The sequence below is a fragment of the Peromyscus eremicus genome, chromosome 16_21 (genome assembly GCF_949786415.1).
Source record: "Peromyscus eremicus chromosome 16_21, PerEre_H2_v1, whole genome shotgun sequence".
NCBI lineage: Eukaryota > Metazoa > Chordata > Mammalia > Rodentia > Cricetidae > Peromyscus > Peromyscus eremicus.
The window spans coordinates 48,275,984-48,303,843 of record NC_081432.1 but is presented as its reverse complement, the minus strand read 5'-3'; the positions used below and the strand labels follow the sequence as shown (position 1 = coordinate 48,303,843).

At 40.9% G+C, this 27,860-nt stretch overlaps 1 protein-coding gene across 1 annotated transcript in view; it reads right to left on the bottom strand.

Annotated features, from left to right (window-relative positions):
- The window catches only part of Col19a1 (collagen type XIX alpha 1 chain), a 300,361-nt gene that overhangs the window by 40,229 nt on the left and 232,272 nt on the right, over window positions 1-27,860 (bottom strand). Inside the window, exons 15-30 of the mRNA XM_059281419.1 lie at window positions 24,828-24,890; window positions 20,445-20,480; window positions 18,734-18,769; window positions 18,582-18,635; window positions 17,830-17,883; window positions 16,212-16,265; window positions 15,449-15,538; window positions 13,879-13,923; window positions 13,692-13,769; window positions 9,913-9,948; window positions 9,752-9,805; window positions 9,611-9,664; window positions 8,214-8,255; window positions 4,558-4,662; window positions 4,380-4,433; window positions 4,078-4,131 (exon numbers count right to left, since the gene is read on the bottom strand). Of these exons, the coding sequence (XP_059137402.1) occupies window positions 4,078-4,131; window positions 4,380-4,433; window positions 4,558-4,662; window positions 8,214-8,255; window positions 9,611-9,664; window positions 9,752-9,805; window positions 9,913-9,948; window positions 13,692-13,769; window positions 13,879-13,923; window positions 15,449-15,538; window positions 16,212-16,265; window positions 17,830-17,883; window positions 18,582-18,635; window positions 18,734-18,769; window positions 20,445-20,480; window positions 24,828-24,890 (909 nt within the window). The remainder of the gene's footprint in view (window positions 1-4,077; window positions 4,132-4,379; window positions 4,434-4,557; window positions 4,663-8,213; window positions 8,256-9,610; window positions 9,665-9,751; window positions 9,806-9,912; window positions 9,949-13,691; window positions 13,770-13,878; window positions 13,924-15,448; window positions 15,539-16,211; window positions 16,266-17,829; window positions 17,884-18,581; window positions 18,636-18,733; window positions 18,770-20,444; window positions 20,481-24,827; window positions 24,891-27,860) is intronic.

Here is a 27,860-nt window from a genome sequence, read left to right as displayed (position 1 = left end):
TGTTTTTTAAATGTGAGAATGAATTTTCATTTTATCAGCCCAAATAGATCTTTTTTTGGAGGTTTAAGATCAGGTTTGTTTCAGAATTCTGGATTCTCTGGTATTTTTTTTCCTTTTGCATGGGTAATTGCATCCATTGTGAGTGGTGTGACATGATCCCCCTGGTATCTGCAGCAGCGTTTTCTAGTAACACATAAATATATAAATACTTCCACAGCAGAGTGTGATGTTCTGATAGGATGGAGAACACAGACCAGACCTGTGTGAGTTTGTGTCGGAGTTGGCTGTCAGGCGCATTTACTGCCAACCCGAGTGAGTTTTCCAGGATTTTCAGAGGTGTTCTAGGGTTTGGATTGTAGGCCATGTATAACACTATCATTACCACCTCAGTGTGTTGTGGAAACAGGTATGAGTTTTAGGATTTTTATGGTTTTGTGTCTTTACCAATTTTTCTATAAGCGGTTTAGATCACTTATTAATCAGAGAAAATAAATTAGTTGCCCATTTGTGGTTTTAGATTAACATGAAATGCGTCAAGTTCTAGACTGAAGGGCTGGGGTTGTAGCTCAGTGGTACAGCACTTGTCTAGCGGTCACAAAGCTCAGGCTTTTTTTCTCCTGCAGTGTAAATACCAACCAACCAAATAAGCAAGCAAACGAACAAACAACAAGACCCAACTTCTGGATGGAATGGTCCCATTCTTTCAAGATTTAATCCCCTTTATCCGACAAAGTATTCTTTTTACACTGCCTTAATATTATTTATTATAATAGAACTCCTCCTACCGTTTTTAAATAATAAATTTTTATACTTTTAAAAAAGGACTGTGAAATGACTGTGGTTAAGTGGCTGCATCTTTTATGAGACGTCAACAGGACCGATCTAGATCATGGTTCTTTGTACCAATAGGCTTAAGAACAAGCTCTGTGTGTCCAATACCAAATGAGACCACATGTCGTTTCAGGTTTATTCATGAGGTGCTGTGGTGGTCTGAATGAGAATGGCTTCCAGGGGCTCATATATTTGAACGTTTGGTCCCTAGCTGATGGGTAGTGGAACTGTTTTGGAAGGATTAGGAGGATTGGCCTTGTTGGAGGAGGTGTGTCACTGCGGGTGGAGTTTGAGGTATCAAAAGTCCATTCATGCCAAGTCTTCCTCTCTCTGCCTTGTGCTTGTAGATGATGGGCAAGCTCTCAGCTACTGCTCCAGCACCATGCCTGTCTGCCTTCTGCCACGCTGCCCACCATGATAATTATAGACTTACTCTTTGAAACAGTAAGCAAGCCCTCAATTATGTTATTTTTTTAAGTAGCCTTGGTCATGGTGTCTCTTCTCAGCAATAGTAACTAAGACAGGGATGATGTGAAGAAATACTGAAAGAATCTCCTAGAGTGTACTGGAATAATACATCTCGGGAAAAATCTTCTATGTATTTGTTTTAAAGAACATAGTCACTCTTTCTTCAAGATTGTATCAACCCCATTGGCTTACTGTATGTATGCATATATGCATACATGTGCAAGTGTGGCCCATTCACATTACTATGATGGACTGACTCTCTTCATTTTCCTATCATTACTTTTACGAGTTTATAAACAATTTTATAATTTTGTAAGCGGAAAGGAAAATTTTCCATTGTGAATGGTACTTTTCAACGACTGAAGCTTATGCACATGTATTACAAATTTCTTTATGTTAAAACATCTACATTTCCATATTTTTCTGCATGTACCTGTTTCAGATATGCATAAGCATATTTCTTCCTCATTTTGTTACTTTAAGTCTCAACTTTGAGTCAGCCAAGAGGTGCTGAGTGAGGTTTTAGGTTGTCTAATTTGTAAGCATGGGACTCATTAACCTTTGATGGCTGCATTAAACTTTAAAATAGACCCCGCTACATAAGTAAAAAGCGTGACTCTCATCAGTCTCTCTCTCAGCCCCCTGAAATTGTGTCATAAGAGTGAAAGCTGCTGTGGAGGCCTAAAGGGCGATAAGATGATTTTGTAAGACAAGATGGCCATTAAAAAAGACAGACATTCAAGACTAAGACAGTTAAGCGAAGCACATAGTGCCCAATTCAAACACAAATTAAAATCCATTGCATAGGTATTCAGCCGCCATTTGTATACCTTATGATGAATGGTATTTTCATGTCCCGCTTGTCATTTATTATCGTAAAATATTATATGGAGACATAAAGTTCGAAAAAGAATTTTCCCTGGCTAGGAAGGGCAGGATCTGTGCTCTGTTAGCACCTTTACACGTTGATGCTGAGTCATACGACATATGTATGTGAAGAACCTGGAGGAAGCCACTTTTCAAAGAACGACAAATGAGTGATTCCTCTAACTTAATAAATTTAATGGAAGATTATAAAACTAGAGCTCTAAAAGATTTGCTCTTCCCTGTGTACCTCTTCCACTGAATGAGGAACAGATGTCTGTGGTTTTGTAACATTAGAGACAATGCATGTTTGTTAAGAGAGTACAGTCTGTTGGCCAGTTGGTTAACATTTTATTCACTTAAACAAATTAACGGGTATGTAACTAAGGTATTCTCTGAGTCCAACTAGATAATGCAATTATGTTTGCTGTTATTGATCTGGGTGGAAGCCAAAAGGTATACTGCCTTGTTCCTTTCAAAAGTCTGGACTGAGTCAGTATGTTGGGCCAGGTTTATTCATATTATGCTTATGATGTGAGGACAAGGGAAAAGAGCCTCCCGAACTCTAATGAGTCCTCTGCAGAATTTTGTGTGGTCCATGTCAAAGAGTACACAAAGTGTACCTAAGAAAGAACACACTAAAATATCAATGAATATTAACCATGGGTTCAGCTCACCAAGACAGCAAAATACCTCACAGAATCAATAAAATTTAACGTCTAGTGAATTTAACAGTCACTTACAAAAAGCTCAAATTGCGATTATTTCTCAATCTTTTTTTTTTTATTACCTTCTCATTTGCCTCTAAAGCCCACATCTCGAATCTGCCTGCCTGTTGAAGCCCATTACTGTGCTTATACTTTACTGAAACCTTCTGTGGAACTCCAGGAAGCAAAAGCTCATTAATTCTTACTTGTTTTCAAAAACAAAAATGCCTTTAATGTTTTATTTATAAATGAAAATAAATGTCGTATTTCTTATTCTTTAATTTTTAACTTGGAAAACAATCCCAAGCAAATCTTAAAGGTTTCTAGAACACAATGAATATCAATAAAAACAATAATAAATGATGATAACTTGTAATGTGAAATACAGTTCTAACCAGGAAAATAGATCTATTTTATAGTGTCATAATTTCCCACACAACCATCAAGGTTAATATATGCCAGATGGCTTTCTTACTTTCATTAAGAACTATTAGCACCCAAAACAGTTTAAACTAACAGCAATTCATCATTCTAATTGGTTTTTCTAAGAGTTAATGTGAATTATGCAGGGCAAGAATGATATCCTGAGCATCACTGTGGCTTACAGTCAGAAAATCACACATTATCTCAAAAACACGTTTGAGCTGGGTGCTTGGTCCTGTGGTGGGTGAGCTGTTGACCTGAACTAGTCTGCATAGATCCTTAGCACAGTTTATTTCTCCCAAGTGTTTGGAAGCCGAGCAGAGACATAGAGAAACCAAGATTGTTAACATTCAATCATGGTACAGAGTTATCCCCTGGCTCTTGGCTGGGCTCTGGAGCTGCCCTTAACTCTATGCTTGTACAGTATACTTATGCTTGCATGGTATATGCTTTCCACCTCTTTGCTATCCTGAGATTTCTGTTTGTGAACTCACTCTTCTTTCTTTTCTTGTGAGAACTAAGATAATTACCTGCTACCTGAAAATGGAAACCCCATAACTTTCATATTAATTATTAGCCTTAATTTTGTGTCTCCACATCCAGACCACTGGAGATAAATGTGCATCTATAATTAAGCAAAATGTGTTATTTTAAAACATCTAACTATACTTGGTTTCCAATGGTCTTGGTATCAAACATGGATTAGTGAAAACTCAGTGTCTTTCCTTCATTGAATCAAGTAGAGAGAAGCAGTAGCTGACTGTGTTATCAGAGAATCTCTTACCTCATCGCCTTTCTCCCCATGAACTCCAGGGTATCCTCGCTCTCCTTTGCTTCCCTAAAAAAGACAGTAACTTCAGCTGACACTGGACCACTTCAGTATTGTTTGAAACAATAGAAAGAAATCTCCCATCAGAACACTTGGGGTATGTCATTTGGACAGGGTCAGGGAATAAACCAATGGCATCATCTGCAAATGGCCTTTGCCCCATGTTGCCAAAGTAAGTTTCATAAGGAGTAGTGCATTTTAAAAATGGGACTCTCTTCTTTTCATATAGCTGAGAATCTCACAGAGGACTTCCTTACCTTTGGTCCCTCTCTGCCTGGGACTCCTGGAGGACCCCGTGGCCCTACATCACCCTGGAAGACAGAGGAGTAACAGCTGCAAGAGGTGTGTGCACACTTGGTGGGTGTGTACACTCAGGGGGTGTGCACACTCAGGGGGTGTGCTGTAGGACCCACAGGCATGCCACAAGCCTCTCACCTTCCTGACCGCAGAATCGTATTTCCCAGGTTCCCCGGTGCTTCCTGCATCCCCTTTGCTGCTTTTCAGCCCAGGGACATTGGCTTGACAGTTGCCACAGAAGTTCTAGAGCGTATAAAGACAACTCAACTGAGAGGTTCGCAAGACCTGTTTATGAAGCTGAGGTTTGATCTACTTGAACCCTTGTCAAATGAGCAATTGTGAGGCTACTCTCCTTGCAGAGACTTGTCTGTCCAATTTGAAAGATGGCTTTTTGAAGTAAACACTTGACAAGCCTAATCAGTAATCTTCATTTCTGATACTGGTGAACTTTTACTTAAAACAAAACACCACATACACACATCTCTGATGCCATTTCAACGGAAAATCCCAAATAAACAGTGAGGGTGGGGAATATAATGTGATGATACCATCTGAATTTTAACTGTTTAGCACATTTAGAAAGGGAAGCGGTGTGAAAGTTTGGATTAGGCAGCAAGATCAAAGAGTCTGTCAAATTAACAGCCCAGGTCTGTGGAATTACAATGAGAAGAAAAGGGAGGGAGGAAAAATTTCTGATTGGAAAGCAGAGTGAGTCGGGGACGCACCCCAGGGTCTGCTAACGTTTGTCACTGGAGGCATTCTTGGGAAGAACAGGAACTTGAGAGCCTTGGACCTGACCCAGGGTCAAATCCAAGAGGAGATGGGAGACCTCAGTTGTAATACCGTTCCGATGACTTCACAATCTTCAGGAGATCTGAAAAGGCTCAGATTTAAGTGTCTACACTCCTAAGACAAACCAAAGTCTTATCACGTAGCTGGGGAAAATGTCTGTGAAAAGCTTGTTTTAAAACAAAATGTTGGAATAAAAATATGACCAGGAAAGACTAAGGACCACTGACGGAGGACACAGGTGACAGAGTAGGACAAAAGGAACTCCTGTTTTTCATTGTATTCAGTAGTGGGAAGAATAATTGAACAGAAAAAGGAATGGAGATTTGCCATTGATGATAAGTCAGTGATAGAGTAAAGTCATTCATAACCAATATTTTTGACTCAATAAATATCTGGTTCCCAGAAATTTATTTGTTAGCACTTAACTTGGTGTGATGCTGAGAAGATTCTAAGCCAATTTGCCTCAGATATGCTCAATTAAACTCTGCAATGGTCCTTTCTAGGGTCCAAATATGTTAAAAGATACCAGAATCATGTATATAGTTGACCAAACAATTATATAACCTTGATCATTTCATGGGACTGATACATTGATAGAAGAATTTAAAAACACACATAAAAATCATAGAACCACCATGCAGGGAAGAAGAGGGTGGGGCTCAAGAGAATCAAGAGAGTCTCCATGTTTCAAAATGTATGAAAAAGACGAATTATATATATATATTATATCAGCATATATGTAATATATATCAGTATATCTATTATATACTGATTTCAGAAACATTTTCAGATAGATGATTCCACTGATGATTTTAGTGAAATAGTAAAATAGGAAAAAAAAATTTAAAAATGATAAAAAATGACAATTGTTTTAACTCAACAGAAACTTCTTAGATTCATTTGATCATGGTTTCATTTTCTTCAGTTAGATAAAGCAAGGGAAACTGATTTTAATACAGGTTCTTGAAAAAATGACTCAGTATTATTTTATAAAAATGATTAAGATACACTGATCATTAGCTGACGCCCAGTCTCACTCTAAGAGAACCTGGCACACAGATTAACCTAGAAGGGCTGGGAGGGATGGTTTGCTTTTTGCATGATGGCAGCTTGCAAAAGGCTCAAGACAGGGAGCTTGAGTTAGTGGGCTGGGTTACAGGGTCGGGGATTTAACATTATGTTACTAAATTGCATTCACAGGTCAACCTCTAAACCAATTCTTGAATTTGGGGGCTTGGTTGGGGCTACTTGTTTCCTCCTTCTTCTGTTGAATAAAGCTCTTTGGGATCACCTGCCATACTTCCCTGTCTGCTTCTCACCAGTCTGCTCTTTTGTGAGTCAGGCCCTGACTGAGCTGATTCTGGGATTGGAAGAGTAGTGTGGTGTGTCAGAGGAGGCTTCCCTGGCAAGACTGTCATTCCCTCACATCCCTGGGACCCCCGAGGGCCTGGTTCTCCTCTTAGCAGAATCCACTCAGGATGTTGTCTGTTCTGTGAGCCATCCTATATTCTGTCAGAACATTTAGTTCTGGTTAAGTATACAAATTTCTCATCCTTCAAGAATTCAAGTATCTAATTCCTACAATCTTCTCATTTCTAACATTATCGCTGTTACAAAGAATCCGGGGCTTAATAACCGAGGACATGTATTTCTATGTCAACCTCCCACTTTTTAGTTATGTGCCTGGGCAAATTACTTAGCCACTTGGGACTTCAAGTATCTTCAATGAATGAGAATTACACTCCAGACCGAGCTCATAACATTTTGGTAAAGACTAAATGTGAAAGAAATAAGTAAGGGTACACTGACTGGCATATAATTATAATTCAATATGAGAGCTCTCTGAAACCCTCACAAATAATCTGTATTATAAGAAAATGCTGCTTTTTTTGAGTTCCTAATAACCCCTCTAAAAAGTCTTGATATTAATACTTATATTTACATATTTTTTCTGGAAAGTAGACCTTGTCTTTTGATGGATTCAATGCTACAACTCTTCATGTTTACATATAAGTCATTAGGCAAATCATTAGAATAAACACCAGTTGTATAAGTGAAGTTACCTGTAAAGTGTGAGTGGTGTGTGAATGCAAGCACGTTCTGTTCATCCAAATATAGGAAATTGCAGAGTAAAATGAAGGGTTACATTTTCATTTGGGTTCACATGCTCTTACTAGACTGCACAGAGACTACATATACATAGCCTTCTCCATTACCAGATCCCTCACTCTTACTGAGAAAACAGCAAAGTATTTAAGAAAAAAGTGGTAGTCACAGTGTGTGTGTGTGTGTGTGTGTGTGTGTGTGTTTGTGTGTGTGTGTGTGTGTTTGTGTGTGTGTGTGTGTGTGTGTGTGTGTGTGTGTGTGTTTCTGCACAGTTAAGGCTGGACTGTAACTTGTTGTCCTCCTGTTTCAGCCTCTGAAAGGCTAGAATGACAGGTGTGTGACACCAGATTTAGGCCAAGCTACTTCATGGAATAGATAATCAGTAGTGATAATTTTTGTTTAACAGGGTAACAGATGTTAGGGTGATTGTTGGCTTTGGAATTTCATAGCTCATTTTGTAAACTTCCATGATATAAAAACTCAATCTGTAAGCTAGTGGCACTGATTTTTATCGAGACTGACCAGAGTTGACAGGGTGGCAGACAGGCTTCAGGGCAGTGAGCCAGAGTGGGTAAGAGACAGGAAGAGAAAGTATTGCTGCAGAGGAGGCAGGGTCTACTTAAAGGTATCGATGATGTCACCCTTCCTGCATTTCATCTCAATCCTGCTTTCCCCCATCTCCATCTCCACAGTGTGAGAGCCAGAAGGAAGGGAGAGGTAAGACTGGAGTAAATGCTGCAAGTTATAACAAGGCATGTGCATTTTTCTGTCTTAAATATTTGCTAACATTAGAATTTGAATCGTTTTATTGGGCCGAGTAATTCGTTAATTCTATCTTTGGTAGAAAGTTCCTTTTCTACCCAACCATGTGTACTTCTTTTATAGCAAAAGAATACCTTCAGCAAGGCGCCAATGTCTCCCAAGAGAGGAAGTGCGATCTGTAGTTGAGAGAGAGAAACCCAAATCCATGGATATTCACATAAACATGAACACAATAAACATGAACAGAGAAGTGGATGAGTGTATTTTTTTTTCTTAAAGTGCCATGCTAATTGAAATTTGGGGATGGTGAGTCTCACCATCAGATTCACTCACTTAGCTTTATGTTCCATGGTGTGAAACTTACACACAGTACTGATAGAGCCAGAATATTAGGGTATTCACTGTTCCTTCACCAAGATCACGCAAGTTCCTATGTATCATTGTTTTGATCATACACCTGGATTTTGGAGTTTCATGATATGATAACTGTTATGAGTTCCCTGTGTTGTTGGTTTTAAGTAATATGGTGTTTTATTTAATCATTTGTTGAAAGGAAGTCCTTTCTTTACCAAGCGCATTATCAGGCTACTGAGAAATATGAAGATTGTATGGTGAGTCTGCCTTAAAATGAGCTCTTATAAAAATTTTAAAGATATTTCAGCGAGGGACAAGACAGACACCTGGGGAACGTGGGCTGTGTTTGGGCCACAGGTCCTAAAATGTCCTTTCAAAGAAACACTGTGTAAGCCCGAGTGACAGTTGACAGGATTTGAGACGAGGGGAACAATGAAAAGCGATGGACTTAGAGAAAGGCCGGATAATGCTGCCGCATGCAGCTTCTAAAGGCTCAAAGACACAAGCCGTGTGGGAGGTGAGAGGGACTGTGAAGACCCAGCGAGGGGCCAGATTTGGATTTTATTATACAAAACTCTTAATACAATGCCATGTGCCATATGGCCTCTCAAAAATATAAGTGTCGGAGCTGAGGCTATTTAAAGGGATTGACTGTCACTCATAGCAAGGTTTGACCTGAAATAACACTATGTAACACACGGTGAGCATCTAAATGCATTTTCTGAGATTTTTCAATCCGATTTTCATAATTTAATCATCTCATCGGTTCAGAGGCACTCAATCAATGGATATGCACCACATTGGAGGTAACTTACCTGCAAACTTTCATTTGGAAAAATGAAATTCATTTACTCACTAGCATTAGAAAGACGAGAAATTGTGGCTATCTGTTTTATCTCAATTTTCCATGGAACAAAGACATTAAACGCTAAGGTTCAGCCTGGGGCAAAATTGTACAGCTGAATTATACCCTTAGGAAATAAGTATTCATCACACACACACAATAATGCTGACCCAGCCTGAATTTTTCCCCCTCTACAAAATAATGGGGATAAACAAAATCACCAAGCAGTCACCGAGCATTGTAATTAGTTTGGACAGCAAAATTTGCTTGGTAGGCTGTTCGGCTTCTGGGTGCATTAAAGATACATAAATCAGGCAAAGCCTGTCTACATACCGGGTCACCTGGGGGGCCTGGGAGGCCTGGCTTTCCATCTCTCCCTGGAGCTCCCTAAAAACAGAAGCCACTTATTGAAACCTTTGCAAGTTACAGCAGATTAAAAGGGACATGGAATGGGAGTTGGGGAAAGGTCCTTACATCATTCCCTGGGGTCCCTGGAATTCCTGGCAATCCAGGTAGACCTCGAGGACCCTAGAAAAATGAAGAAAAAAAACGTTGTTTAGGATAGTCTTTTGAGTAATTTCTGGAAATCAAGAAAACTAAACTTATTTTGTGAGTGATTTAGTGATGTCACTTACCTGAATACCTGGCTCTCCTGCTGGTCCTTGGGAGCCCTGGGTAAAAAGAGAGAGAATTTTCCAGATTCTACCAGAGATGTTTATAAATGCCCTGTTGTTCACTTAGCAGAAAGACAGGGCTGGACACTTGCACATTTTGAAAGCTCTCTAAGCCCTGCCCATGGTTTCTGGAAAGCTCACCACGACCTCAAGCAGTAGTTAAAGAACCAGATATTCAAGACTAGAAGTACAAGACTTTGCTCACACATGTGGGTGTTTCTTTCACTCCACTCTGCTGCTACACACTCAGAAGTGAGCAAGCAATGTGTCCAAATCCTGTCAGACCAGAAACCAACTGCCCATGGGGCTCAGAGGCCTGGGCCTCCTTCCATTTCTTCCTTGACTCATTCTCCTCTTATTCATTTGTTTATCAATTATTTTTATTTATTTATTTTTATTGAAAGTAGATTCTCCTCTCATACAATACGTTCTGACCACAGTCTCCTCTCCCTCCACTCCTCCCAGCTCCCCCTCATCTCTTCTCTCCCTCAGATCCACTCCCCCTTGCTTCTTCTTCAGAAAAGAGCAGGCCTCTAAGACACAACAACCAAACAAGACACAATAAGACAAGGTAAAATCCCTCATATCGAGGCCAGGCAAGGTGACCCAGCAGGAGGAAAAGAGTCCCGAGAACAAGCAAAAGAGTCAGAGACAACCCAGCTCCCACTTTAGGAGTCCCACCAAGCTAATAACCGGTTCAGACACATGTAGGCCCTCCTTTTCCTCTTAAGAAACAGCAGGCTTCCACTAGTGTGGCCGGTGCCTGTGGTGTGATGCCTTGCACAGCCTTGGTGCAGTGGGAAGGGGCTTGGACCTGCCTAGGCTCAGTGTGCCAGGCTCTGCTGGCTCCCCATGGAAGACCTTCATTTGGGGGAGGTGGGGTGGCTTGGGAGAGAGGGCTGGGGGGTGGGAGGAGGGAGGAGGTGGGATCTGTGGGTGGTATGTAGAGTGAGTAGAAATTTTCTTAATAAAGAAAAATGAAAGAAACAACAGGCTCGAGTGTTCAGTGGTGGGAGTAGATGGCTAACTAGGAGTACAGGGGTTATTTTCTACGTCTGGAATGCTGTGGTTTGGAATCTTTGGTATATCTTTGGGGCATTGAATTTGTGGTGGTGCATGCCTTTAATTTTAGCACTTGGGAATCAAAGGCAGGCAGATCTCTGCGAGTTCTAGAACAGCCTGTTGTACATAGTGAGTTTTAGGCCAGCTAGGGACTACATAGCAAGACTCCATCTTTAAAATTTTCTCTTTTTTTTTTTCCTTTTAAGCAGTTGGCACCAGCATTTGCTGGGTTCTCTTTCTTATTTAAAAATATGCGTAATATTGCTATTATCAAAGCCTTTTGTTGCCTTTTTATTGTGCCCCTAAGTGGTATTTTTCCCTATAAATTTGTTACCTCTTTAGTGGGTTATTGATATAATGTTTTATTATCTTTTAAAAGCAGTGAGTAAAATAATGGGTTCCATTATGGCGTTTTTAAACACATGTTGCTCTTATGGGGTTCCCTCCCCCAGTGCACTCTCCTGGCCTGTTTTCTTCCTGGTGGTCCCCATCCTCACCACAAGCCATGCCTTCTACTTTTCTGTCAGATGTATTTCATTACTCTTTTTTTCTTCTCTTCCCATGGTTCCATTTCTACTTACGTGACTTACACACACACACACACACACACACACACACACACACACACACACAGAGCTCCACATGGATTGTTTGTCTTTCTGAGTCTGAGTTATTTCACTTAATAGCATGACTTCCAGTTGAATCCATTTTTTCTGCAAATGTCACAATTTCCTTTTCCTTGATGGGATAAATAAAATTCCTTATGTATACACAACTCATTTTCTTCACCTGCTCAGAAACCCTCCTGGCTGGTTTTATCTCTTAGCTATTGTGAACAGCTAAATATGAACGTGCAAGTCTCTTTGTACGTTCCATACGGAGCTGGAATGCTTCTGGTATATATCCAACAGTAGTATAGCTATGGCATGTGATAGTTCTACTTTCAGCTTTTGAGAGACCTCCTAGTGAGTTCTGTAGACACTGTAGTAGTTTACATCCACACCAGTAGTAGATAAGAGTTACCACTTTCCTCATAGTAGTATCAATATTTGGCTTTTGTCACGATGATAGCTTTTTTGTCTGGCTTGAGATGGAATCTGAAAGTTTTTTTTAATGTTTATTATTTGAAGTGTGTGTGTGTGTGTGTGTGTGTGTGTGTGTGTGTGTGTGTGTGTGATGCATGTGTACATGTAGGGGAGTCTCGGTGTTGGATCCCCTGGAGCTGGGGTTACAGGATGTTGTGGGTTACCTGATGTGGGTGCTGAGAACTGGACTCACTTCAATGGTAAGCTCACACAGTTCCAGCTCTGAACTGATGAGTCATCACCCCAGACCCAAATGCAGCTTTCACTTGTATTTCCTTGATGGATAGGGATGTTATCCACTTTAAAAGCTATTTATTGGCTATTGTATTTCTTCTTTTAAGAACTATTTAGTTCACTAGTCCATTATTGATGGAAAGAGTTAAAGGATTTTATTTATTTATTTACTTATATTTATTTTGGCCTTTAATTCTTGTATGAAATATTTAGCACAAGGATGCCATCTCTGCCATCCTCTGCAGTCTGGCAGTTGCTTCCTCTGTGGTACAGAAGCTTCTTAGCTTCACATTCTCCCATTTATCAATTTTTAACTTTGCATACTACTGGATTTCTTTTCAGAAAGTTTTTATAGAGATCTATATCTTGATGAGTTTTTCCTCATATTTCCTCTAGTAGTTTCTGGTTTTATATTAAAATCTTTGATTTATTTTGACGATTTTTCTTCAGGGTATGTGATACAGACCTACTTTCTTCTATATGTGATGATCTGTTTTTCCCAGCACCATCTGTTGAAGAGCCTATTTTTTAGTCCAATGAATACTTTTCATACTTTTATGAAAAATTAGGTGACTGTAGTAGTGTGGCTTTATTTCTGAATTTGCTACTCTATTCCCTTGGTCTACACATCTTTTCATGTGCCAGAACCATGCAGCTTTGACACTATGGCTCTGTAGTATAAGTTGAGATCAGGTATTATATTTCTAGAGCTGCTCTTTCTGGTTAGGATTGCTTTTGTTGGTTGGGTCTTTTGTGCCTCCATATACATTTTAGTATTGCTTTTTCCAGTTCTGTGAAGAACATCATCGGAATTTTGACAGTGATTACATTGAGTGCATGGGTGGCTTTTGGTAACATAGATGAAATTCTCATGGCATTAATTCTGTCAGTTTATGAGCATAAGTGATGTGTCCAACCCCTGGTGTCTTCTTAAGTACCTTCAAGTTTTCACTGAACCTGTTTCTGACCTCTTTAGTCAGGCGAATTTTAGGTAGGTTCCCCCCACCTCCATGCCTGGTCTAATTGAGTGAGATTTTTTTTTCCATATTTCTTGTTAACTTTCTTAATACTATGTAGAGAGTCTAGTACTTTTTAATGCTTATTTTGTATTCTGTTACATAGTTGAAAAAGTTTTACCACTCTGAGAGTTTTCCGGCAGTGTCTTCAGGGTCTTTTAAGCACAGGATTAAGTAGGGTCTAAACAGGGATGATTTGATTCTTTCCTTTCCTGTTTGTATCTCTTCTATTTCTTTCTCTTTTCTTATTGCTTTATGTAAGACTTTGAGCACTGCACCAAATAAGAGTGGAGACAAAAATGTAACCAACTGGGTTTCAGTAACTTGATTGAGTATCACTTACTGTCCTGCCGGGGATTCCTACCCCGGGTGGGCCTGTGTCCCCTGGGGAGCCGTGGATACCTGGCAGTCCTCTTTCACCCTGTGAAACCAAGTGCTCCTGTTAGTATGAGGCTCAAGACATGTGCATTTTTCAGTTACATTTTCTTAATTATTAATTCTTTTAAAAATTAGCTATGAAATCTATATACCTTTGGTCCACGTGGACCAGGTGCTCCAGGATTTCCATCTAATCCCTAAAAGGAAAAAAAAAGTAAGATGATTACGTTTCTTTTTCTAAATAATTTTGAAAAATGTAGAAATCATGCTTCAAGCCACAGGAAAATGTAATGGAATCCAGCTACTATGACAAAAGCTACTACTGGAAGGTCAAGGACTTTTCCAGAGGTCAAGCCATGGCTTAAGGAGTCTTGGTGATATTTTAGCTTTTGTATATATGTTAGCTGGCTCCTGCAATGATTTTCTTGTATTTTATGTATGCTTCCAAGAACTCCTAACAGTGTATTTATATGAAATACTTCTCAAGCATTCTAGGCCACAATGGCAAATGGTCTCCTGAATTAAGGTAAACACCCTTCTGGAGACACCACTTGATGCTAGGTGCATAGCTCTGTTTCTTGTGCAAATGAAGCTCAGACCCTCCTTCCTCTCACAGGCCAAGTGTCATTCCAGAGCATTTGACTCAGAACAAAAGGGTTTTTTGCATACCAGGTGCAGTGAAGCATTTGAGGCAAGATTCAGGGCAGAGTTGCTCGGCCAGAGGAGAAAGCAGCAAGGCATAGCTTTTGGCACTGTAGCTGGATGGAAACCGGGTGAGGAGGGTAGGAGAGGAAGGAATGAAATGGACGAAGGATCAGAAGATGAAGATGAGGTTGAGAGCAAAAGAGAGGACAGGAAGAGAAGGGTCAGAGAGGAGCTGAGTGTGAGAACAGAACTGAAGCTGTGTAGAGAGAGAACTGACTCAGAAAAATAAAGAGTATGAACTACAGAGTTTTGTGTACATAGATTCATTTAATATCGTCAAAGATTGGATTATCAGCTGGTCATAGATTCTTCCCGGATCCTGGGAAGGGCTATTGAGAGGCTGGACCCCCCATAGATCCCATTAAAGTCATAATTCAAAAACATGATTCATTACCCTTCATTTTACTGGAGTAAACCTCATATTAAGAACAGAAAAAAAATTGTAGACGGTTATAGATTTTGTATAATGAGCTCAAAATATAAGAGGTTTTATCTGTGAAATTAAACATCTAATCTTCAGAAGTATCACCATTAATACTTGTTAAAAAGGGCAGGGGAATGGGCAAATCAAATGAGCATATTGGCTTTTGGGTTTCCTGGTGATACAGTTTCCCTTGTCTTACGTACAGCATGTATCACACACACTTTCTATGAGTGATGGTCTGTGGTTATATCCTCAAATTCTGGAAGGGAAATGTTGAGCACGTGTTTTAAGGCAGTATGCTAGGAAGGTCTGTGACTTGCAACTAGTATTTAAAGATTCTTTGATCCCTAGGGAATCACTTCATAAGGTGCTGGGGCCTTTCAAACATCTCAGGTTATTTGTAAAATGTTGCCCACTTATATATCTTCTGCAGCAGAGACCTCTTGGCTTGCATCAAACATTCAAATTGTTTCAGCTTTATGAGCTAGGGTATAAGATAACTATTTCTTTTTTTTGATGTCTTGAAACTGGGGGCCCAAAATTAGCAGCAAATGAACACTCAAGGACAATCCTAGTAAAAGGGCAATACTTACTGGTTTTCCTGGGAGGCTTTTCCCTGGAGGTCCAGCATCACCTTTTGGACCTGGAAGTCCAGGAGGGCCTAGCCTTCCACCAGGATCTCCCTGTGGGAAACAAGATGAGATTCTTTCTTTCTCTGCTCAGGTTCAGGCGGGAAGTTGGGAGACAGCAGTTTCCATTGCTTTATGTTGCCACAGCCAGTCAAACTTCATCCTTATGTCCACTTCTGTCCTGAGACCCTCAAAAGCATTTACCAGTTGCCTAGCTCACTCTAGGACCGCCCTTGTTATTTTAAATACATTTAGGCTCTGAAATGAGTTCCGTTACATAAAGTTTAACAGTACCAGGAAACACAAACTTGTGCATAAACATGGGCACAAAGGGTGTGTTTATTTCTGAAGCTCTTTAAATGATCTAAATGCCCTTTTTCCCTGGGGATGATGCAATATTGACATGCTACATTCACACACATCCAAACAGGTCTTAAAAGGCAGAGAGACTTCTGAGAATTCATGGCTTGACCTCAGCCCTAACATCTTCATTTCCAAGCTAGCTCATTTTGCCATCTGGAGTTTTGGTGCCATACCCATGGCTGCAATGATGTGTGACACCAGGGGCACCCTATCACAGTTTATATGAATGTCAATCCCCTGCACTGACAGATCCTGGGAGGCTCAAGCCCTGTGCTAATCTTTTGCTTCTCCGATGACTTTAGGATCCTTGGTTTCTTCTTTCTATTTTCTTACTTCCTATACAAAAATAAAGTCTAAACGGTACCTTCTCTCCTTTAATGCCTTGTTTCCCTGGGATACCATGTTCTCCTGGCAATCCCTAGAAAATACAGAATTAAAGGAAAAGAACAGTTAGGACATCTCTTAATGTAATAGCAGTCTACCTTTGTAAGAGGACTGAATTTTTTTTTTTTTTTTTGGTTTTTCGAGACAGGGTTTCTCTGTAGCTTTGCGCCTGTCCTGGAACTCACTCGGTAGCCCAGGCTGGCCTCAAACTCACAGAGATCCGCCTGGCTCTGCCTCCCGAGTGCTGGGACTAAAGGCGTGCGCCACCACCGCCCGGCAAGAGGACTGAATTTTAACATCTATCTAAAGGTAATGTCGTTTTTTGGCCTAAGGAGAAATGTTATCTCAAGATATGTGGCTTGTTGTCTCAAGTGAAGTCAATGGCTATAATGGGAAACAGAAAAGAACTGGAATGTTCCACCCATGCAGTTGCTAAGAGGAGGAGGGAGGGTGGTGGTTGGTGGCACCACAGTCCAACTTAAGTAGTCAAGATAATTTATGTTTAGCCACAGTGGCTCTTTTCCATTCTTTGATATTTTTTTTTTCTTTTTCTTTTTTTTTAGTTCCTAGGACTGACAGCTCAATCTAACCAGAGGATTTTGTGGTTAATCTTGTGTTATTGCCAGCATTTTCTCTCTCTTTTTTTAAGGTGTCTTTCCATGAGGAATCTCTGAAGTGGTACAATAATTGGCCTGAAGGAGGAATAAAAAAACTGTTCCTAGGCTGGTGGTGGTGGTGGTGCGCACCTTTAATGCCAGCACTTGGGAGGCAGAAGCAGGCAGATTTCTGAATTCAAGGCCTGCCTGGTCTACAGAGAGAGTTCCAGGACAGCCAGGGCTACACAGAGGAGCCCTGTCTCCAACAAACAAACAAAAACCTTTTCCTACGGATTGGATGTTCAAATTAGCAAGCACACTATGATGCTAAGCAGTCTCCTCCAGGAGGTTCAGGAAGTGAGCATGAGAGCAGGGAAGAGGTCATGGGCTGCTCCCAAGATGGTGAAAGGAGGAGCAATCTCAAGTCTGCCCAGCTAGAGTCATAGTCATGAGCAAAGAGTCACTGAGAGCTGTAGCCAGGATTTGTCTCCATCTTGATCTAGTAAGCTCTCAGTTGATTGATGGTAAGCTCAGTTCACATTGGGGAGGCTAGGAGATTATCCAAGGGATAGAAATCTGGGGGAACAGATGAAATACTGCTTCCAAAGACTATGAGGGTGTGGAGGGTGTGTGTACGTGCATGTGTGCATGCGTGCATGCAGGCGTGCGTGTGGAACCCATTTCAGTGACTGACTATCTTATAGCATATTGGAAATGCTTGCTGTCTTTCTTGATTTTTTTTCTCTTATTTCTGGTTTCCTCTATTTTGCAGTAGTATTGACTACTGACAGTTGAGTTAACTTGAGTTTCAAAGATTGGCTTTCTGGCTCCACTCCAAAGGACTTCCTAGTAGCACTCACCCCCCCATCAGAGGTGATCGATTTGGGTGGTGGCAGTGACCCATGTTTTTGGAAAATGTAGCATAATTAAGATCACTAGCTGATGTTCTTTAAGACAAGTCCTAATTTCAATTCCATTTCAAAATATTAATGATATACATACAACATCTCCTGGTGGTCCTCTGGGCCCCATGGGACCTGCAGGTCCTTGCTGACCCTAAAATAGAAGATGACATATACTTTAACTTTGCATAAAAGTAGATTGTATCTGAACGTTGGTGAAATACTGTGTGCCCTTTATAAGAAAGAGACAGACTTCTCAGCATCCCATCTTTTGTGTATAGCACTGACATGTGCTCTGAGCTTAGCAAGAAGGTTTTGAGATGTTTCATTTAATGGGTCTGCTTTTATCAGCAGATAACTGGGTAACTGGCCTGATGCACCACCTGGGAGCCTTCCCTGAGAGTCTCTCTCACACCTCCTCCAACTGCTTTTTCTTGAGACACTCTTGGAGAATTCCCTCTGGGAAACTCAAGTATCTCAGGGATGCATAATTTTCGTGTAGAAACAGATCCTGAATTCTTTTCTTGCTAAGAATGTGGCACAGGGTCATAGATTTAACTGACATTGTTTACTCTTAAAGCTTTTATGGGTGCTGTTGTGAATTTGCTCTGAAAAACAATTTTAAAATCCTACTGTATACCAAAAAGGCTAGCGTCTATGTTTGTAACAAATGCAGCCAGTGGTGATGGTGGTGGTGGTGGGGTCACCATGGAAACAAGATAAAAATCTCTGAGAACATCTGTGAAGAAAATGAGTGGCACACCAAAGCCTTTTTGAATACAGGATGGCTGTAATTCCCACATTATTTCCCAACAGTGACTTCTTATACACCTTAACATATGAAGTGCATACCTTGAGCCCTGGGCTTCCTGTTAAACCAGGGGGACCAGCATCTCCAGGTTCCCCCTAAATGCATGAATGGAAAGGAAAGTTAAATGTCACTATTATTTTTACCATCTCATTGAGGTTGCAACGGTGACTGAAAAAAGTGCCAGGGGAATTACCTTTATGCCTTGTGGTCCTAATAGGCCGGGTTCTCCCTGTAAATAAAACAGTTGCCACATGGTTCATTCCTGAATCCAGATGGGGTCAGACATCTTGATACTTTACTTGACTTTCTACTAGTTAGCACACAACAAAGGTGGACATTATGGAAGCTGTGCAGTTGAGCAATGCTCACCCTAAAGCAAGATTCAGAATTCTTATTGCTAATAAGTAACAAAACTCCTCATTTAATTTCACTTGTGACATCATGTGTAGTAGTTTTAATGTATTTGGCCCCCATAAGCTCATAGAGAATGGCACTATTAGGAAGTGTGATCTTATTGGAGGAGGCTGGATGACACAGACCTTTAATCTAGACCTTGAGGCTGGAGGGCACATCTTTAATCTGGACTACACTTTCTGTTGGAAGCGTGTCACTGTGGGAGCAGGCTCTGAGGTCTTTTTTCTCAACTGTCACTCAGTGTGACAGTCAGTCGACTTCCTGTTGCCTCTGAGTCAAGGTGTAGGAATCTCAGCTCCAGCACCACATCTGCCTGCATGCAACCATGCTCCCCATCATGATGGCCTAAACTTCTGAACTGTAAGTGAGCCCCCTCAATTAAATGTTTTCTTTGTAAGAGTTGCGTTAGTTATGATGTCTCCTCACATCAATAGTAAACCCTAACTAGGATGTCCTGGCACATTAGCAATGACTCATTCACCACCAAATGATGGCCAGATGAGAGGTGGGATAGAATAGGCTAAGTTCAAAGAGGTGTGTGCTGGTGACTCTGCTCCCAGATGCTTAATAAAAACAGAAAAATGATTACATAAAATAGCACAATATTTTCTTATTTTCCATGACTTACTTGAAAGTACAATTTGTGTCTTTAACAAACTTTTTGGAAATCTGTATTGCCTGTTTTAGTTTTGTAGTTTAGATCCTCCTCTTCCTCCTCCTTTTCTTCTTCTCTCTCCTCCTCCTTCTCCTCCTCCTTCTCCTTTTCTTCTTCTCTCTCTTCCTCCTTCTCTTCCTCCTCCTCCTTCTTCTTTCTCCTCCTCCTTCTCCTCTTTCTCCTCCTCCTCCTCCTTCTTTTCCTCCTCCTCCTCCTCTTTCTTTTCTTCTTCTTTTCTGAGACAGGTTTTCTTTGTGTAGCCTTGGCTGTTCTGGAACTCACTCTATAGACCAGGGTGGCCTTGAATTCAGAAACCACCTGCTTCTGCCTCCTAAGTGCTGGGATTAAAGGTGTGCACCATCACTACCTGACAGTTTAGATATTCTTACTTGATGACTTTTTATGACTTTGAGGCCTAACCACTAATAGCAGTAGGCTAAAGAAAACCTGAATAGGGCTGGTGAGATGACTCCCAGAGTGAAGGCAGTTGCTGCTGACCCTGAAGACATGAGTTCAGTCCTCAGGACCCCCATGGTGGAAGGAGAGAACAGGCCCCCACAAGTTGTCTTCTGACCATCATATACATACCAAGGCATGCATACAAAATGTGGCACACACATACCACCCCCCCAAATAAATGTAAAATAAAAATACACATGTTATAGTAGTACCACAAGATAGCATTTACCAAGGATTACAGGTGATAGTAAAAACACCAGAGAAAAGCACAAGTTTCAGGAAGCTTACGCTATCAAATCTATTAGATATCACACAACAAACTGGAGAGAGAATCAATAAAACAGAAAACCCAAGACAGCCTTAAACATCTACTTACCCTATCTCCCTTTTCACCTTTTGTTAAAGGCTCCCCCTAGGAAAACGGGTAGAAACCAGAATCAATTATAAAGCCTTAGAAATCAACTCTGACCGGGGTGAGTGAGAATGAATGTGCAGATTCCTTCATATTCCCAAATGAGCACCGAGTTAATCATCTTAATACTACTTAGAGGCTCCCAACAGCAGTCAAATTGAAACGCAGCCCAAGGCTAAAGCTTCCTATTATGAAATGAAGATGAATTCACACACATTCATCTGCAGGTGAGGGCGATGGGTATGGGTAATCATTAAACGGCAGGTATTCCCTTGATTTTCCCACCCAGGTTAACTGTGCATTTCAACACACGGAAGCGCTAAGTCAAGGATGCTCTTTGGAGAGTCAGTTATGCTGTAATCAAAATGACCTGAAGTGGGTGGAGCTGATGGTGGTTGTTATTGGAGTTAGGGTGAAGGTCCCCTGGAGAGAGAGAGATCTGAAGCATCACCCCCACTTCTGATAGTATCCTTGCTATCACTGCTGTGTTACCAACCTTCTGGTTACACACACACACACACACACACACACACACACACAGACACACACACCATAGTTAATCCTCAGGGATCAATGAGAAGTTGCTATTATTATAGCTATATACAGTTGAAGAAACTGAGGCATAGAAAAGTAAAATAATTTCTCCAAGCTTATAAAACACAGGCAGCCTGATTTTAAGGGCAGTCTTTCCTTTTCCCTGCTTTGGTTTTAAAAATCAGATGTATTTATTATTTGACTTGAGTGAGTGGCCAATAAGATGGAAACTATAAACTTTAAAAAGCTCTTTCACAAATGAAAATCACGAAAAGTCTAAGAAGTGTCATGGTGGGATCTTATTTTGGGACTGCTATTCTCTTGAATATCTCACTCCTGGAGGTCAAGTGATTATTGAATGCCCGTCTTTGATTTTCACATGTCCCATGTGTTGTGCTAGGCACAATGGGCTCTGGGTCACCTTCTCTTACATTTTCTAGCTCCTTTTATTGGAATTCATATCTAATTCTGGCAATGACTTCTAATCCGAGATGACATGAGCTGCCTTCAAGTGAGAGGCACAGTTCTTCAGGCTCACTTCCTCTTCAGTGGTGACTGAGAAGTTTACATGTGCCCAAAGATGAAGGCATAGGATTTGAATCAGCTTGGTGGCTGAGTGTGATCACAAGCAAACGACCGCCTCTTCCAAATGAAGCAAACCTCTCTCTAGTGTGAGCTAGGGCTAACTTTTCTCAGGCCAAAGCCACATATCTGTTACTTTATGTAACCACACAAACTGCTATCTACCTAACACGATGTCGTCTTTTATTATGGGTTAAGTTTTCCATGTTAGATCAGGGCCTTGTTTGTAGTCTTGCTTTTCCTACTTTCATTCTGACATTATGTATTTAAGTACTCGGGTTTCAGGCATGCGCGGTGGGTTGGCTGCACTGCTTCCGCTTCCGCCTCTGCTTGCTACTACTTACGTCATATCAGTTTTGCCAGAGTCACCGCAAGCTCGAACTCGGCACTGAATCCCCCACTTCCTGGGAATTAATTAAGTAGGCCAGTGCTTTAACGTGGAGCTGTGTTCTCAGGCCTCGCATGTGACCTTTTAGTTTTGAGATTAGTTTCCACTAAGATGCCCAGTTTGGACTTGAACTCACTCTGTATTCTAGGATAGCTTTGAACTTGTGATCCTCCTGCCTTATCCCCTCTGAATAGCTGGGGTAACAAGCCTGTGCTGCCAAGCCTGGTTCAAAGCCTACTACATTGACTGATGTAGTTTGTAGGAATCTGGTTGACCACAGGTTTGTAATTCAGTCTTCTCTCTCCTGAGTCCTACCTGGGGGTAGCCACTGGAAGTTTTGGAGCCCCCCTTTCCTTATAAAATTGTGGATTCTAACTTGATCCTTTTGTACACATGTTTTATAACTCCGATATGTTGCACATATTCTAAATGCCCAATAGTGGGGGGCATGTGGCCATTTTGATGTTGCTGTTCAACACACTAGTTCAAAATTCTACTTTAGATGGTGACTACTCTTCACTATGAGCTGTCTGGTTATTAAGCAGGGTCTAGTCTAGATCTTGCTCTTGAACAAAAAGGTTGAAACAACAAAGAACCAACTGTTCTGCCTAATAATGTAAAACTTGTGGGAAGACAGGAAGACAAGCAAAAAATGCTTATAGAGGAAGCAAAGTAATCAAGGGATTAAGAGGGGATTGGCTAGGACAGAAGTTAGGGGGAAAAGAAGTTTACTTACTTTTTAAAAATAGTGTGTGTGTGTGTGTGTGTGTGTGTGTGTGTGTGTATGGTTGTTTTGCCATGCATGGGTGTCTGTGCACCATGTGTGTGCCTGGTGCCCACAGTGGTCACCATACAATACCAGATCCCCTGGATCTGATAGGTTGTGATGGTTGTGAGCCACTATGTGGGTGCTGAGAATTGAACCCTGGTCCTTTGAAAGAGCAGCCAGTGCTTAGAACCACTGAGCCATTTCTCCAGTCCAAGAAGTTTATTTATTTATTTACTAAATAAAAAGGACAGGGCTAACACTGGCCCACATGGGCAGCCAGGCTTCCCATGAACATTGAAGGCAGGAGAGAAAGCCGGAGGGAATCCTTAAGAAGATAAAGGCCTCTCACCCCTAGGAACCGTGCATTACTCCACCCCTCAGTGATGCTGGAGCAACAGCACTGGTGTCACTTGTCGGAAATGTAGGCTTCCAGGCTCCACCCACAACTCCCGAGCTAGAACTCTCAGACTTTGAGTCCACACTCACGTTTACAGAGCACAGCTGCTGCTCACAGAAAATTCTTTTCTGCTTTGTGTCTTACTCGTCAGATCCTCCACGGTCTACCCAGGAACTTACAATTGAGGTCGGCAATCACTGGGTAGGGAGACAGTGGAGAGCCCAAGGAGAGGTTAGGAGATACTCTGAGTGGTGCACAGGAGTGGTGAGCTGGGGGAAGAGTCACATGATAGTTCCCAGATCCTTTGAAATCCTTAGCTGGAGAACACTGTTAGAGGCTGTTAGGGAGGCCTGGACAAGACATCGAGGATAAACGACCAGAAGGTCAATAATCAGGGTCCATAGGCACAGTGGTGATTTCAAAGCCGCCAGAATCAGTTACTAGGACTACTGAAGATGTCTAAACGAAGCTGTGCAGAGGTGAAGCTCGGCTTGGTGGCATGGAATTCTTTTCCTATTGCTTCTCTTTGTCACACAGGCATTTTAGTGACTTCTCCATTCCTCACCTCCAATCAACCCACATCCCTAACTCACTCTGGAACATGGGTGAAGCAATTTAAGAAGATGTGCTACACATAACAAAAATGGCGAGACATATGCTAATCCTGATTTTTGCCCAAGACTGAAGACCTGTATGTGTTTTACAGGACTCACGTCAAAGCAGGGCAATGGCAGTGCATGCTTGCCAACCCAGGGCTAAGGAGGCACGGGAGCAGGATTCTGGAACGTTGTTGGCTAGCCAGGTTTGCCAAAGTGTTGAGTTCCAGGTTCAAGAACTCACACACACACACACACCACATACACAATACACATCCCCTCTCTCTCTGTCTCTCTGTCTCTGTCTCTCTGTCTCTGTCTCTGTCTCTCTCTCTCTCACACACACACACACACACACACATACACCACATACACATCCTCTCTCTCTCTCTCTCTCTCTCTCTCTCTCTCTCTCTCTCTCTCACACACACACACACACACACACACACACACACACACACAATGTTCAAACTCTCTTTTTTTGTAACTAGGCTTTTGTAATCTCTTCAGTGATCCTATTTGAATATAAATGATGTGATAGGGTTTTTCTTTTCTTTCTTCTTTTTTTTTTCTCTACTCAAAGAAAAGTTTTTAAAGAAACCAGCCACAGCAATATTGGAAGGTGGCTTGTGAAGTCACTTTGATCTCATAAAAAAAACAGAAAGGAAAATAATTTCAGAGGTGTACTGAGAGCAATTGTTTGAGCAGAGAGAGAAGCATTTTCAATTTTTAAGATAAATTCGTACCAGTCTTGATATATTGATTGGGTTTCTCATTTTAGATATGGTGTTCAGTCCTGTCCAGGCAACTTAAACGGTTTGAAACCCTGGGTTCTGGAACCAGCCTAACCTATGTATAGAATGGGCTACCTCCCAAGGGACTCTTTGCATGAGTTAAGTGAGTTAATATATAGGAGTTTTGGTGCCTGGCATGGTGTGTACTTGCTTCAGAATCTGATCTACAATGCTGTTCAGAGTGTTAAAATTAGAGGGCCATGGATTTGGGGCTGGTTTGGGAAAATACTTTTAATTCTTCATCTATTTTTTCTTTCTCCCCCTGCCCTGAAAGATAAAATACTTACAGGTTCTCCTTTTTGCCCTTTAGGGCCAACAGACCCTGGAAATCCTGGCAGCCCAGAGTCACCCTGTCGAGAAAAAAACAGAAGAGAGAGGCCGCATGAGTGAGTGAAGGAAGAGAAACATTTCCTTCACCCACAGAATCCTGCCTGGGTCCAGGGCCTCGGTGAAGCTCTGAACTTAGTCAGCTTGTCTGCCTAGTAAGGTGTCTTTGTACTCTTCTATGCCTGAGGTCTTTTAGAAATCCATAACATTTCATTAGGACATTTAAAATTAATGTGGAACAATGTTAATTATTTTTCAAGGACGGGACATGTAGAGGAGAAAAAGAATTACAGTTTTGTTCTGGCGCACCAAAAACATTATTTATTTTTGCATTTAAATGACACGACAGTCTGCTCTTGTTTTCTTTTAAGGACTTATTTCTTATTTTAGGTGGGGGGAATCAGTGATCACAGAAAGGAAAATGAGTCTTCCAGCTGTCCCCAGCGTTTCTCGGGCTGTGTAGATGACTGGCTGTGGACAGAAGTCATTCTTGTTGATAGGGTGACAGCAGCAGCTTGGAAATGTCTAAGATGTCCTGGTCAAAAGTGTTGAAGAAGGATTTGTATGTGACACAGAAAGAGTGTTTTCAGAGACTACAGTTGGAGGGAGCATCCTTGTCGGCAGGAATTACATCACTGAGCAGTCGACAGAGCTGCAGCATCCGACTGAACAGCCACTTGATTCTTAAGTTAAACACAGCCCTAGATGACATACCACTCTGAAAAGTTTTCCTCCAACCTCCAGTGAATTTTTGTAAAGCAATGTTTATTGTTGTATTTGTAGGCATATAGCTTTCTTATTTTTTAACCTTCAAAGATACAGAAAACAAAGGAGAATATGTCAAACCTTTTACTATTAAATCCTCAAAATGAAGAAATTTAAGAAAATCATGGACAAGGAATTCTCCACATTTCCATTTGTCTTCTTATCCCAGAGCAAACTACTCCAGTGAACTCAGTATTTACCTTTCAGTAAATATTTTTCAGTAGATATTTTCTACTTTTACTCTCTCTATAGAGTCATAATAAATTCTTTTGAACATGTAGGATGAATTCCACAGAGATTTATCTTGTATACAACTTTCCTCCTTCAGCATTGTTTGTAAGACCTGTCATTTGATCCACGTGACTTTGTCCATTCATTGTAACTGCTGGTTAGTGCTCCAATGTACTGAGTGAGGCACTGAGGGTGATCCCAGCCCCACTGAACAGAGATGGAGCTGTCTCTAGCTTTTGTCTGTTACACACAAGTCTTCAGTGAATGATGTCAATGTGATAATGTGACTATGTCTTTGCCAAAAAAAATCTTCAAACAATAGCCCATTGAATTGTTACAGTCCTAAAGTCTTTGGCTTATTTATACATTTCTACCAATCAATATTTTGGCATTTTATGTAATGGATAGACATGATCATTTTTGTATTAACTATCATTCTTGATTTGCAAGTATAATCTTAATTTTATTAAAAAATTTAAGCCACAGTACTAATTTTTCATGCTTCAAAGCTTTAGCTGGTCACGTGAAAGTTCTGTCTGAGAAAGCCAAAACCACATCTCATTCAATTGTGCTAGGGACTTCTAGACGGTCAATTCACAGGCCAATGGGTATGTAAATTTTATACCTGTATGTTCTACAATTTGCTCATCTGCAGACTGATTGCATCATTTTTGTAATGTCCGTATATGAGCTATATATTCCTGGCCTTTTCTGTAGAATATTTTTATAATGTCCATATATGACCTATACATAATTAGCCTTTTCTCTAGGTTTCTTTGAGTTTTAATCTTAAAAATTAATAAGTTCTTTGAAGTAATGGCTATAAAATTCAGAGTATGCTAGATATTTATTTATTTATTTGTGTGTGTGTGTGTGTGTGTGTGTGTGTGTCTGTTTGTCTTTATGTATACCATATGTGTGCAGGTACCTAAGGACAGAAGAGGATGTCAGATGCCTTGGAGCTAGAGTTTAGAGGCAGCTGTGAGCTCTCCATTGTGGGTGATGGAAACGAACCCTGAATCCTTAGGAGGGGTAGTACATGCTCTTAACTGTTGAGCCATCTTTCCAGCCCTGATATATGATTTACTCTACTAAAACACATTTTGTATATCCCCAGCATTACTTTATCACATTGTAGGTGGTATGTGTATTTCTAAAGATAGTAAATCGTGTTCAATGTAGGAAGATAGAGAAGGCAGTGAACACTTAAAGGCACAAATGCATAATTGGCTTGTAAAACTCTAAACTGACCTTCTTGTTGCTCATCAGGTTTGTGCTAACATCCCTAGTATATAGCCATAAAGGAAGAATACACCTGGCAATTAGTCTCATCTAATTTAACAGAAGTAAGCAAGTAAAGGGGCTAGAAATTACTTGTATGCACACATCTGTCCAAAACAATAGAGGAAGAATGAAGGCCAGGGGGAGGGGCTGTGCTGCTATGATGGTAAAGTGGTTTGAACTATGATGGAAAGTGTTTGAACTGAGGTAGGCCGAGTGCCAATGAGGAACAGCAGAGGGACTGAACAAAGCCTGTGGTTTGCATTCCCTGGGTGAGTTCGGCCTTGGTTAAAATCATAGGAACCCATCATGCACGTAAAATTATGCAAATGTTTATGCCTAATATTAGACACATATGGGTTCTTTTTCATGTTTAAAATGCATTGCAGTGACTCATCATGGTAGATAGGAGTTTAAAGACAGAGATGAATTTGCAGAGCATCAGAAGACCATCTTTCAGCCTGACAGTTTTGATGCTGTTTAGAAGGCCATGTGCTATTGAGCTTCCATCTGGTTCTTGTAACATTTTGCTCCAGGAGAAACCTGATGTTTTCCAAGGAGTCCTTGCCCTACCACTTTGTCCCACAGTCTCTACAGCAGGAGTTCTCACCGACCAATGTGCAAATACATGACTCTCCACCAAATCCACAAGCACAGGACAGTGAAGAGCAGAAGACAGACTTCAGTGCTGGAGGTCTGTTCCTGTGCTTAGATGA